This window comes from Gracilinanus agilis, chromosome 1 (assembly GCF_016433145.1).
Source record: "Gracilinanus agilis isolate LMUSP501 chromosome 1, AgileGrace, whole genome shotgun sequence".
NCBI classification, from domain to species: Eukaryota; Metazoa; Chordata; class Mammalia; order Didelphimorphia; family Didelphidae; genus Gracilinanus; species Gracilinanus agilis.
Genome location: NC_058130.1, coordinates 666928277 through 666942381, shown reverse-complemented (window position 1 = coordinate 666942381; position 14105 = coordinate 666928277). Strand labels below are relative to the sequence as shown.

Here is a 14105-nt window from a genome sequence, read left to right as displayed (position 1 = left end):
AGAAGAAGAAGAAGAAGAAGAAGAAGAAGAAGAAGAAGAAGAAGAGAAAGAAGAAACTAATTAAGAAAATGTAACTGAGAATATGCTACCCTTTTTGAAACCAATTAACTTAATTCAAGATTAAATAATTTCACTGGTTTAGCCATTTCCCTCATTGATACAGGTCACAATTTCTTTGATAGTCTTGATGAGTTGCTAAAGCTGAAAAAAAATCATTATTCATTGGCCAAACTTTTGATCATTGAGTTTTTAATTGATTAATGAAATTCTAGTCTACTAAAATCCCCTATCTCTCAACTGGCTACCCATGCTTCTCCACTCTGTACGTGTAAGTTGATTTTTTTAAACCCAAGAGTAAAACTTTAGATTTATATCTATTAAATTTTACCCGATTTGTTTCTGCCCAGTGTTACAGACTGTCAAGATCTGGGGGGAATCCTGTCATTCATCGTGTCATCTAAGTGGCACAGATAGAGTACTCAGCCTGGAATCAGGAAGATCTAACTTCAACTTTGGCCTCAGATACTCAACTGGTTTAGCAGTTAATGAAGAGTCATTTAACCTTTGTCTGCCTTAGTTTCCTTAAATGTAAAATAGGGATTATAATAACATCTACTTTCCAGGGCTGTTGTAAGAACCAAATGAGATAACAGTTTTAAAGCCACAGCACCTGGCACTTAGTAGGTGCTTAATAATGCTTTTTTTCCCCCTTTCTCTTAGCTGTATCTTCTAGTATTGCATCATCAATTAAACACGCATACAGCGTACATTTTTATCCAAAAATCCAAATGAATGTTGAACAGTACAGGGTCAAGCATAAATCCCTAAGGCACTCTACTGGAAACTTCTTTCTATACCATTCAACAGGTTCTGAATCTATCCTTTCATACAACCATCTAGCCTAGAGATATCAAACATGCACCTGGCTTATCATGCTGCCCATAATACTCCAATGAGGCTTGTGTCAGATTAAAATATATTTGGGAAATATTTAACAAAAAAATAAAAATATAATAAAACATAGACAACATTTCATTTTAAAATGAAGACAATATGTGGTGGCCTGTAGGGATCCTTATGTACAGTTTTCTATTAGAATGTGACGCCAACAATTTAGCTTGCTTTTCACCATCTTTTCCAAAAAATCATCTCAAGGAACTTTAAGTGCTTTGCTAAAGTGAAGTCAAACACTGAATAATTGCAATGAAGAAATAAGGAATCATCTCCCTCCTTTTGGCAGAGAAGTGAGGGACTACATTTTGGAATGTTGAATGCACTGTTAGGTAAGATTGCTAGAATCGGTTAGTTTTGCTTAACTGGTTTTCTTTGTTTTAAGGAAGGCTTCGTTTGGATAGAGGAGTGGAAGGGTGTCATTTGCAGAAATAAATAAAATGTAAAAACAAAAATGACTGATAAATTTATTGATGTATAAGTTTCTTGATGTATAAGTTTCTTAACTCCACCAGAAAAAAATTTAATTTATTTATTATTTAATTTATTCTCATATAACCTGCTCTCAGGGAAATTATGTTGGCTCTCTAGGACCACTGCGTCCTTTTCTATAGATATCCAGCAACGAGTCTTTTATCTATACTAGAATTTTGTTAGAAACTAAAGGCAAATATCCTTACCTGCAGTTTATAAACTACACTCTTCTCTTTTCTGGAATTCAGGACACTTGCTTTTCTGTCTTGTGAATCCATTCTCATGTTCCACGAGTTTTCAAAGGTCACTAACAATGACTGGGAAATTCCATCCTTTTGGTTCTTTCAGTAATATAGGATGTAATTTGCCTTGTGATGGGTAAGTACACTCTTAGTGTGCATTCAATCTGGACCACTTCCCATCTCTCCTGAGTTTATTTCTCCAATAAAACTTTAGGCAATCGAGATCCTACTTCTCCTATCTTTGGTCCTATTGAAACTCTCTCAAAATCTAGGATGCATGTTAGCACAAACATGGTATTTCTTCCCTTTTCTATCATAACTTCTAAGATGATAATTAATCACTTCTCCCCAATGTTCCCATCAGTAACTAATTACTTTTATTCATTGAAATTGGTTCCAAAAAATCAGTTCTTGTTGCTTTGGCCATCTTTTGAAAGATAAAATTACCATTAAAATATATAAAATGATCTAATTCTCACTCATAAACATCATTTTCTTAATGCAGTGCTTATAAAAATGTGAATGCTTTTTAGTCATTTTTCAGCCATGTCCAACTCTTAATGACCCCTTAATGGGGTTTTCTTGGCAAAAATACTGAAGTGATTTGTCATTTCTTTCTTTTTAAAAAAAAACCCTCACCTTATATATTAGAATCAATACTGTGTATTGGTTCCAAGACAGAAAAGTGTTAAGGGCTAGACAGTGGGAGTTAAGTGACTTGCCCAGGGTCATTCATTTCATTTACCAACTCATTTTATAGATGAAGAAACTGAGGGGAACAGGGTTAAGTGGTTTGCCCAAGGTCACACAGACAGCAAGTATCAGAGACCATATATGAACTTAGGTCTTCCTGACTCCAAGCCCAACACTCTATCCACTGTTTCAACTGGTTGCCCTCTAGATATATGATAAGGATATGTAATTTCCTTAATTCTTGGAATATCTACTGATGAAGTTGCCTGAGGCATTTAAAGATTAAATGACTTGACTAGGGTCTTATGGTGTTAGAAGTGAGATTTGAACTTACAACCTTCTCGACTACAAATCAAAAGCTTATCCACTATGCCATGCTGCTTCCATGTCTTGTACATAGTAATTATTTAGCCAATGTTTGTTGAATTGACATCATAGTCTTAGTAAAGTTTTCTAAAGTCCATCTGGCAAAATAATGCAGCGCTACATAAATTATCAGAAATGGGTGGTAAACATCAAGTCTGGCAAGGGTTCTCTATTATATGCCCCATTAAGGGGGAGAGAGAAGGAAAGAATAAGCATTTATATAAAACCTAGTAGGTGCCAGTTACTGTCATCAGTGCTTTAGAAATGTTGTGTCATTTGATCAGAATGTATGAGAATATAAGACAGAAGGTATCTTTGTGACCACCAGGCATAGTTCCCCTCAGATAGAGTTATTAGCCACAACTCTTCTACCTTTGACTTTTATTGACTCATCTTTCACCCAATGATACTTTTAAAGCCACATCATCAATCTTTAGAGAGCATTTGATTACTTCTGCCTCAAGGTCTTGATTTTCTTACTTTTGGGGAAGGGGCTCATATCCATTATTTAGTTCCACTTGCTCCATGGTCTTTATTCTTCCTTTTTTTTATTATGTCCTTCCACCTACCACATAGGTTGGGATTCTGTCCTTTTTTCTTTTTTTACAATGAACCCCTTCCCAATTTTTGAGGAATGCAATTCACCCTAATAATCTAAAGAGCAGGAAGGCATTACATGAAACTTTTACCATTTCTTCTGGAAGACAGGCTGACCTAAACTTTATGCATTGATAACTGTTACTTGGTTATGGCAGAAAGAATGAATTCTCTTTGTAGGTACATTCAAAATGCACCCTGCTTTCCATATTTGATGGAATTAAGATTCTAATTCCATTGTGATTTTTGCTATTAGTTCATTTGAACAATTAATTCCCCTGGATAATATCTGAGGATTTTTTGTGCAATAAACTATAATTAGAAAATAATGGAATTATCCATATTTCATTAAAGGATATGTTTATACAATATTCACAAATTAGCATTTTAGTAGTATACATAGACACATGAATAAAAAGAATGATGAATAGTTTTGTATCATTTTCAGATCACTTACCAACAATTCATTTAGTTGGGTCTATAATGCTCAGCTTACTTTAAATAAACATAAATCAGAGGGCCCAAAGAAATCCATCCACATATATTAGGGCAGAGAGAGTTCTTAACCTTTTCATGTTATGAAACCCTTCACAGCCTGATAAAGCCTATGGACTCCTTAGAATAGTTTTAAATATATAAAGTTAAATACCCAGGATTACAAGGAAAACCAATTCTATTGAAGTAGTTATTAAATTATATATTCTTTAAAGTTTCTGGACCCCAAGCTGAGAATGCCTGCTTTGGGTTTTACTCAAATGAGACAACAGCTACCCATTCTCATATGATAAATTAAAGATTAGTCTTTTAGCTTGTACATTTTTTTTTCTGATTTCTACTCACCTCTTCAACCTTTCCACCATATACTGGAATCCACATCAATTTCTGCCTGGCAACATCAGGAGATAAGGGCTTCCAACTCACTCTAAAACTATCTTCTGATACTTCATCAATCTCCAGATACTGTTGGGCTGGAACTTGTTCTGCAAGCCAAAGTTTTTGGATTGTGTTAGGCAGATAAAAAAGCTAGCAAAGCCAAACCACAGGAACCTTCCTGGAGCCATTGGAAAACTTGAGGTTGACCATGAAGCAGCTAGAAAGACTTCCCTAGAGATATGTCATAGAACACTAAGATAAAGTGAAAATGATCCCACACTGGTTTAGTGGATGGGGTGGACTAATTTTCTTTTCCTAGTGCTCATAAGGGGCATGAATTGGGAAAAAGTATTTTAAAATAATATCAACAAGTTTGCTGTCAAAGCAAAAGAATCCATTTGTAATTCATAAGATCAAAATACTTGAGCTGGAAACAACTTTAAAAGTAAGCCTATTAGTCCAAAACTTTGATTTTATGCATGAGGAAACTGAGTTTCCTTGAAATGAATTAACTTGATCTAGCTCACATAGATAGTGAATGGCAAAGCCTGGATTTGAAACAAGAACTTCTTGCTCTAAATCCAGTGTTCTTTCCACTACAATACAGATGTTCATTCCACTTTGTGTTTAGTATTGGATTTTCATTTTCAGAACCTACTCCATTAGACTGTCTCTTTGGCTCTTTTAAGAAAACATGAAATTATGGAAATTGTATTCACTATTTCCCCAACTATTTTGTTGCAATCGATTATAATAGCCCCCTAGTGACTGAAGGAATTCAGTTGGCCCTATTCTCTTCACTACTTACTTCATTCCTTGGTAATGTTAAATGCTTAGGGATCGTTACATGATGACATAGATGGCATGTAGCCCACATTAGCAGATGACACAAAACTGGGAGGGATAGCTAAAATGTTGGATGAGAGAGTCAGGAATAGAAAAAAATCTCAATGGACTGAAAAAACACATCAAATATAACAGATAAAATTTAGTGCGGATAAATGTAAAATCCAACACTTCAGTTCAAAAAATCAATGGCACAGGACAAGATAGGGGTCCTGTAACTTAACAACAATTCAAGTTTTAAAATTTTAAAAAAGGGGGTTTTAGTTAACTGCAAGGCTAATTAAACAGTGCTAATGAAGATGCCAAAAGAATATCCATTAAATTTTTGGCTACATTAATGAAATTATATTGACTAAAACAAGAGAAATAGTAAATGTAGTGAAATCTCATCCAACCCCATAATAATAATTGTGGATGTTAAATGGGACACTGGCAAACTGGAGTGTATCCAAAGGAAGGGGAACTCTGCTAGGTCTTAGAGATATAAAAATGAAAATGCAACCAATTGCTCTCAAGAATTATTCTACAAGTGAATTATACTCTACAGTTGAGGTTCACTCCAGATATACTAATGTGCAGAAATGAGAAAAAAAATCATAGGCTTATAGAATCTTAGGCTGATGTGTCTAGAGCTGGAAGAGAACTTGATTAAAATCTAGTCCAAAACACATTTTACTGTACAGATGAAGAAATTGAAACCCAGATAGATTAAATGAATTACCCAAGGTCACTCAAATAATAAGTAGTAAAACCAGGATTTGAACTCTCCATAACCAGTGCTTTTATCACTGTGGATAAATCCTGGATAGGCACTGAAAAGGACAATTTGGAATTTATCTGATCATTTATTCTGTGTTAGTTGAATAGACATGAGAATTAGATATGGTTTCTGGGTTTAGAAAAAAAGAAATACCTTTCTTTCTACTCCCTCGATTTTATAGAAAATGAATAGCCAGTTGAGACAATGCAAGCTGCATTTTCCCTTGATTAAAAATAATGACAGCGGAGGTAATTGGGGCAGGGCAGGGGAAGAATGTCATTCCTTTCCAAAGTCAAATCAGAGTTGGAAAGATATTGCTCTAAATTCTGCCTTCCTGAGATGTAAGTAGATACCAATTGCTTTTGAAAACATTTCAAAAAATGGAATGAAGACTTACTTGTGGTGAAACTCCCCATCAGAGGCTCAGACTGCCCTTCCTCATAGATGGAGAAAATGGCAACATTATAGTCAGTGAGGGATGTCAAGCCTTTTAGTGAATATGTGGAAACACCATCAACTTCAACCTGTAGAAGTAAAAGTCAAAACAGCTACATTTGATACTCTCTAAGTCCAGGAAACCAAAACCATTTCATTATAATCTGTGGCTGACTTGGCTGGCTGACAGCAACATAAATACTAGCAGCACTGTCATTCTACTTTGAATATGGTTTGTTAATTAGCTTATATTTCTGAATTTATACCTGTTAAGCATATCACTAATCAGTTAATCCTCATGACATCCCTGTGAATTGGGTCTGTGCTATTTCTATTTTGCAGACAGACAACTAAAATGACAAAGAAAATAACATTTGCCAACACACAGCTTCTAGGCTTCAGTTTTGCCTCTTGAACTCTGCTGCCTCATTAGCCAAGTAATGTAGATCCTGTTCTAATCTTGTGACATTTTTGTAGCTGTACAGTAAAATCAAGTTCAGAGAAATCTGAGGAATCATTCTGAGCATGGAATCTTATAAATACGTGGCAAAGTGTATAGACTGCTTGCCTTGGAGTCAGAAAGAACTAGGTCCAAGTCCCATCTCAGACAGATCATCATCATTATAAACTTCTTCCTCATTTATTTCACCTGGTACAGTTCTTGGCACATATTAGGTGCTTAACCAATAATTAGGTCCCACAGTAGGTACTTAACAAATGTTTGTGGATTAATTTTAGTAGATTACAATCAAGAAACATTTATTAATCAGGTGTTTGCAATGTGCTAGGAACTGGGGGTACAAAAAGTGGAAAGACAGAATGCTGAATCTGGAATCAGAAAGTCTAATTGAAATCCAGTCTCAGACACTAACTAGCTGTGTGACCCTGTGTAAGTGACTTAAACTTCACCAGCCTCAGTTTCCCTTTTTAGAAAATAGGCATAATAATAGCATCTACCTTCAAGAATTGTTGTTAGGATATGTAATTATATTTGTAGAGCACTTTGCAAACTTTAAAGTACTATATAAATGTTATTAGTGTTACCTTCTTCTAAGCCTCAGTTCCCTGATCTGTAAGATGGGAATGAAAATAATACTTGCCTCCTAAGGTTGTTGTAAGGGTTAAGGATATGTATGTAAAGCCTTTTGTGAACCTTAACATGCTACGTCAGTGTGTCATTTTTAAGTATGCAAAAGTTCTTCACATCTCCTATAGAGAGCCATCTTTGGAAGCAATATTGATCAGTCACATAAGAGGTGTCTGGAAGGAGGACCTAACCTTAGGGAAACCAAGAACATTAGAATCCCAAGAGAAAGATGAAAGACAAAGAGACTTAGCAGTGGAGATAGTTTGGGTGAATTGAGAACTCACTCTAAGGAGACAAAATTGTTTCTTTGAGAAGGCAGACCTATAAAAGATGCATCCCTGGGTCTCTGACTGGGTTAGTTTGCCAACTAGCTCCACTATTTGGAATCACTCCAGGGTACCTTCATATAAGTCTCAGAATTTTTGTTTTTCTTTGTATTCCCTCCAATCTGCCTCCTGACTAGCTCTTCAGCTGGTCTCAGAGATATGCTGCATCTAAATCCATCAGACTTAGGGTACCATCTCTTAGTACTTTAAATTAGCAATCCTACCTCTATTCCTTTCTGTCTTGTCTGAATATAGGATCATAGGTCTAAAATTAGACAGAGACTCAGAGATCACCTAGTCTAACCCCTCATTTTACTAATGAGGCAACTGAGACTCAAGGAGTCAACGGGATTTGCTCAAGATCACATAGAGAGTCAATGTCAGAGCTGAGATGTGACTCGAAGTTACCCAGTACTCTGATCCCAAAAATGATTTGGAGTATATTTCTAAGAGCTGCCATGAAAGTCCTACTTAAATATCTCATGCTAGCTCACCACATGTCCTGTTCTGACAACTCCTAAGCTAGAGAAGCTTCGTGTATGCCCTCAGCAACTGGTCTTTCTCTCATTGGGCCAACCAATGTAAGAATGGATGGGCCATTGCTAGATCACTAATCAGGACCTGATGACTCATTTGGAGCACAGTAACTTTTGAAACAGATGAAAACCAAAAATACAGTGCTCAGTTCTATGCGATGTCTTTCAAGTTCTGTACCCCATAGTCATAGTGAAGGAGAGCATTATAGGGATAAAAAAGGTGTACTGCAAATATATAGCTGTTAGCCTATCTTCAAATATTAATTTAATTATTAGTACTTCATTATTATTAATAGCATACATTATATTTATATATGTACTGTGCATATATGTATAGACACACATATATTTATCTATTTTTCTCACAAGTGAGTTTTTCAAAACAAGAAACCCTATGCAAGACTGTGAAATATTATTTGTCTATGATCACCTAGTTAATAATAGTAATAGCTCAATTTTACATAGTGCTTCAAGGTATGCAAAGTGTTTTACTTGTGTTTTACCTCATTTAATCCTCGCAACAACCTTGGGAAGAATTATCTTCAGTTTACAGATAGGGAAACTGAGGTTGAGAAAGGTTAAATGACTTGCTCAGTCTCCTGTATAGACCATAAGTATCTAAGATTAAATTTGAACTCAGATTTTCCTGACTCTAGATTCATTTCTGTCCATAGTGCCACCTATCTACCCCTTACTTGCCCCCTACTTGCATAGTAATAGCATCTAAGGAAAGAGGGTTGGATTTTTTTCAATTTTTGCTATAAGTGAAAGTTGAAGACAGAATTGTCAGGAAGTGAAGGAACAGCTCCCCAGTTCCCTCCAGAGAGGCAAATAGAAAGGGCTTGCAGATTAAGTGCTGAAAGGAGAATAGAAACATCCTTTCATGGGGACACCTGATTATCTCGCCTTCTACTGTTTACATGAGGTGCATAGCAGTCCACCAGGAGATAACTGCAATCTATACACCAATCTTTGTGGCTAAGGACCAAGAAGCAGGGGAGTTGTTTGAGAAATCTAACAATATCCTTCAAATCAAGTCAACATATACTGATAGAACTAATCCAAAGGGGGAGAGGCATGGAGGAAAAAATATGTTGGGAAATATAACTCAGGAATAAGACAAAAGAAGGTTGAAGATATGTAGACCTCAAATAAGTCTCCCAACCAGTGCTTGTACTAGCTCACAAGAGCCAGTTGTGAAATTTTCAGGGAGCATTTACACCTTGGAAAGAGGCAAACACTACAGATAAGGACTTGATTTATTGTTTTGCTAACTGTCTAGACTCTAGACCAGTGATTCCCAAAGTGGGCGCCACCGCCCCCTGGTGGGTGCTGCAGCGATCCAGGGGAGCAGTGATGGCCACAGGTACATTTATCTTTTCTATTAATTGCTATTAAAATTTTTAAAAATTAATTTCCAGGGGGCTAAGTAATATTTTTTCTGGAAGTGGGGCAGTAGGCCAAAAAAGTTTGGGAACCACTGCTCTAGACCAATGTTGGCGAAGTATTGGCACACATGTTGGGTGGCACAGGGAGCTGCTCCTTTCCCCTTCTTCCCAGCATTCAAGGACATTTTTTGCATGCTCTGCCCCTCTGTCCAGTTGCCTAATGCAAGCACTTCTTCCCTCCACTCTCTGGGGTAATGCAGGGGGCTCACAGGCGGGTTGAAGTTGCATTTTGGGCACATGAACTTGAAAATGTTTGCTAACACTGATCTAGACTTAAGAAAATGATGGAGAAAATCTTAATAATGCTGATTAAATTTAAAGTGTGCTGGGTTCACTATTTTTTTCCCCTCAGAGAGTCAGCAGTCAAACATTTACCTGAATACCTCTGCTTACAGCTATAGATAAGCACTTATTTTTAACCCCTTACCTTCCAATACACAGTTGATTCTAAGGCAGAAGAGGGGTAAGGGCTAGGCCTGTGGTTCCCAAACTTTTTTGGCCTACCGCCCCCTTTCCAGAAAAAATATCACTTAGTCCCCTGGAAATTAATTTTTTAAAATTTTATCGCAATTAGTAGGAAAGACAAATGCACCTGTGGCCATCACCAGCCCCCTGGATTGCTGCAGCACTCAACAGCGGGTGGTGGCACCCACTTTGGGAATCACCGGGCTAGGCAATGGGGGTCAAGTGACTTGCCCAGGGTCATGCAGCTAGGACATGTATGAAGCCAGATTTAAACCCAGGACCTCCCATATTTAGGCCTGGCTCTCAAACAACTGAGCCACCCAGCTGCCCCCTAAGCACTTTTTTTAAGAAGAGACTTGGAAGGCATTGCCACGAATAAGTACCAAACACCACATACATATCAAACGAAGTTGCCTCTTCTTTTAAGCCCTTACCTTCTATCTTAGAATCAGTACTAAGTATCCGTTCCAAGGCAGAATAGTGGTAAGGGCTAGACAATGGGGGTTAAGTGACTTGCCCAGGGTCACACAGTGAGGAAGTATGTGAGGCCAGATTAGAACCCAGGTCCTTCTGTTTCTAGGCCTGGTGCTCTATCTACTGTGCTATTTAGCTGCCTTCTGCCTATATCTTAATAGAATAGAAAAGAAATAATTTACCCTAAGAAACATGGCTATCTGTATATATTCAGACCAGTGACTTATTAAGAAAAAGATCAAAATCAATACTAAGTTGGAAGAAAAAAATAAAAATGAGAAGATATGGTGCTTAATTGAAAAAAATCAACCTGATATGTTTAAGTAAGCTGATGATGCAAAAAAAATGGGACAAGAGCAGGAGACTAGATATTATTGACACAGATGATAACTGTTTTCTAAGGAAGTTTAATGGATGTAAACCAATTATTACAACAAGGAAGCCAAAAGAGGCAGCCAGTCAAGATTCTAAGTCAATGGGCTTGACTTTTATAATTCTTGGGGAGGGCAGCTAGATAGCACAGTGGCTAGAGCACCAGGCCTGGGATGTAGAAGACCTGTTTTCAAATCTTGCCATAGATACTTCCTAGCTGTGTGATCCCAGTCAAGTTACTTAATCATGATTGCCTAGCCCTTGCTGTTCTTCTGTTTTAGAACTGATACTAAGACAGAAGATATAGGCTTAAAAAATAATTCTTGGGGAAATTCTAAAATGAATCATTAAAGAGATGGCTGGCTAACATCTAGAAAGGGAAGTGATGATTACTAGCAAGAGGCAGCTGGGCTTCATCAAGAGGGTCATGCCAGACTAACCCCATTTCCTTTTATTGGACAGGATTACTAAACAAACAGATGTGAGGGAAGCTGTATATTGTTTACCTAGGCTTTACCAAAGCTTTTGATAAAATATCACATTCTATTTTCCTGGATAAAATGGAGAATGGATAACTTAGGACCTTAGAACTTAAATATAAATAGAGGTATATATGATATATTTCAACACAACTGGTTTTCTTTGTAACCCTTTGAGTTTTATTTTGTTGATATAAAAATATTATTCTGAGAAGGGGTTTATATAGATCTTCTCAGACTGCCAGAGAGTTCTATGAGACAAAACAAAAGCTGAAGTATCCCTTAATTAGATGGCAATTTGATCAGATGGACAGGAAACTGATAGGATAGAACTCAAAAAGGGTTAATTAGTGGTTCAATATTATTGTAGCAGGAAGACCACAGTGGATACTCCAGGGACCTGTTCTTGGGTGTTATCATTTTTATCAGTGACTTTGATAAATTCATTATGAGTATGCTCTTCAAATTTGCAGATGACTATCCTGGAAGGCATAGCCAACATACTGGATGATAGAGTCAGGACAAATCTAATCAGAAGAAATCCAGTAGGGATAAAAGTAAAGTTTTGTGTTTAGATACAAACAATCAACATCACAATTGATTGATCAAAATCACACATCACAACATCACAATGAGGAGGATCAATTCTTCTGGAAAAGATTTTAAGGTCTTAGTCGATTGAAACATGAGTCAGCAATATAATGTGGCAACCAAAAATATAATGTATTTAAAGATTTTTATTACATAGATATACACATACACATATACCACACCCCACATACATGCATATTCATCCTATATTGTTATAAATATTAATCCTATATATGTCTATTTTTACATTGATATACATTTGTATGAGTAAATAGCCTATAGAAGATATCTGTCAAGATAACATGGCATAGTCATGAGCAGTGAGTCATAGACTCCACTGGACTTGGAGTCAGGAATACATTATTTAGAATCCTGCCTTAGATACTATTCTCTTCATCACTCTGTGTCTTATTTTCCTCATCTGTAAAATGGGGGGATTGAATCCAGTGGTCTCTACAATTTCTCACATTTCTAAACCTATGATCTTCTTACCAGCAATGAACCATTAGTGCATTAGTGACAAAAGGGCTATCATCACACAGATGTAGGACTAGAAAAAGAAGATGGACCAGTTGTCATCGAGGGAAAGTGAGGAATAACAGATAAACTCTCAGACTCTGAGCTCCATTTGGTATCCATCCAATTTGAAAAGATCTAGAAGATTCCTCCTCAGCATGTTTGATGAATATATTTTATTCAAACCTATAATATATTTGATTTGTAATGGGCTCCATTACATGCAGCTTTTACTTATAACATTGAACAGACAATATTATTATGTAATCTCAGGATTAAGATTTTATTCCATCAAGAAATCATACATATTTATCACTTGTATTGGCCAAAGAAATAATCAAATGTTTTTGGTTTGTAGTTTTTGTTTTATTCTAGTTCTAAAGCTTAGAAGAAGAATTTGGGAAATTGATCCCAACTGGCAGCAAAATAATTTATTGTTATGAAACCATTTTGAGAATATGGATTGTGACCAAAAAATCAGAAAATCTAACTTTAAAGGAATTTAGGGAGGTGACATGGATTGAGCCTTTGACCAGAATTCAGAAGGACTGAATTCCATCCTCATCTGCCTGGCATATAATTTTTACTCCTAGTTAGGTGGCACAGTAGACAGTGTGCTGGACCTGGAGTGCAGAAGAATTGAGTCAAATCTAATCCTAGATAATCCTGACTGTGTAACTCTGGTCAATTCATTTAAGAGTTTTGCACATTTTAAAATACAATTATTAGTGTTAGTATTAGTATTAGTATTAGTATTTTAGTATTATTATATCTCAGCTTCGCAGATTTTTGATTTCTCCATATAGGACATTTGAAAAGTGGCATGTAGGTTTAGACCATGTTTAATTTTGCTCACTATGTGGTCTTCTATTTCATTACTATTTTGTTATAACTTTATTATTATAAATGAAGTGAGTAATGATTCCTTTGAAGCAGCCCTAAATTAACAAAATATGGTTTCCAAGGGGATACTCCAAATAAATATCTTTCTATAAATAATATAGAGATATTGAAATGAATATGTGCTGTTTCCTCTTTGGTTTTCAATACTAAAAATCACTACAAGTGCTTAGAAAAGAATATAAATTCACATCAAGAAACTTTTATAGACAAATGTAGATTATTGATTTTGCAGATTACACAATAATTTATAACATCCCATATCCATTTTCACATGTTTCCAGCTTGCTATACAGGGAATAACTGCAACCCAATGGGTGTATACTCTCAGAAAGGAAAAATATGTCAATATTGCTTTAAGCAAAACGTAATTTCTATTGAAGGTATTTTTGCCCACCAAGAAATAATTCTAAAACCAAGTAAAGTAAAACCATGTTTATCCAGATATTACTTATATAGAAAACTCAAGTATGCTGAACATGTCTAAGAATATTATTATAACCCACCCCAAATTTTTTGACCAATCAAAAGATTTTACATAGATCAGAATGAAGTTTATAGGAGACTCCTAGCTCTAACCCTAACTCAGAGCTGATTTATTCTTATTTTGCAAACAGTTCTAAATATTGATTATCTTTTTGTAAACCACAACAGATTAGAAGCAACAGATGCAG

General features: G+C 36.0%; 1 protein-coding gene across 1 annotated transcript in view; it reads right to left on the bottom strand.

Annotated features, from left to right (window-relative positions):
* COL14A1 (collagen type XIV alpha 1 chain) overlaps window positions 1-14105 on the bottom strand; it is a 274304-nt gene that overhangs the window by 156238 nt on the left and 103961 nt on the right. The window contains exons 16-17 of the mRNA XM_044684203.1: window positions 6200-6326; window positions 4164-4303 (exon numbers count right to left, since the gene is read on the bottom strand). Of these exons, the coding sequence (XP_044540138.1) occupies window positions 4164-4303; window positions 6200-6326 (267 nt within the window). The remainder of the gene's footprint in view (window positions 1-4163; window positions 4304-6199; window positions 6327-14105) is intronic.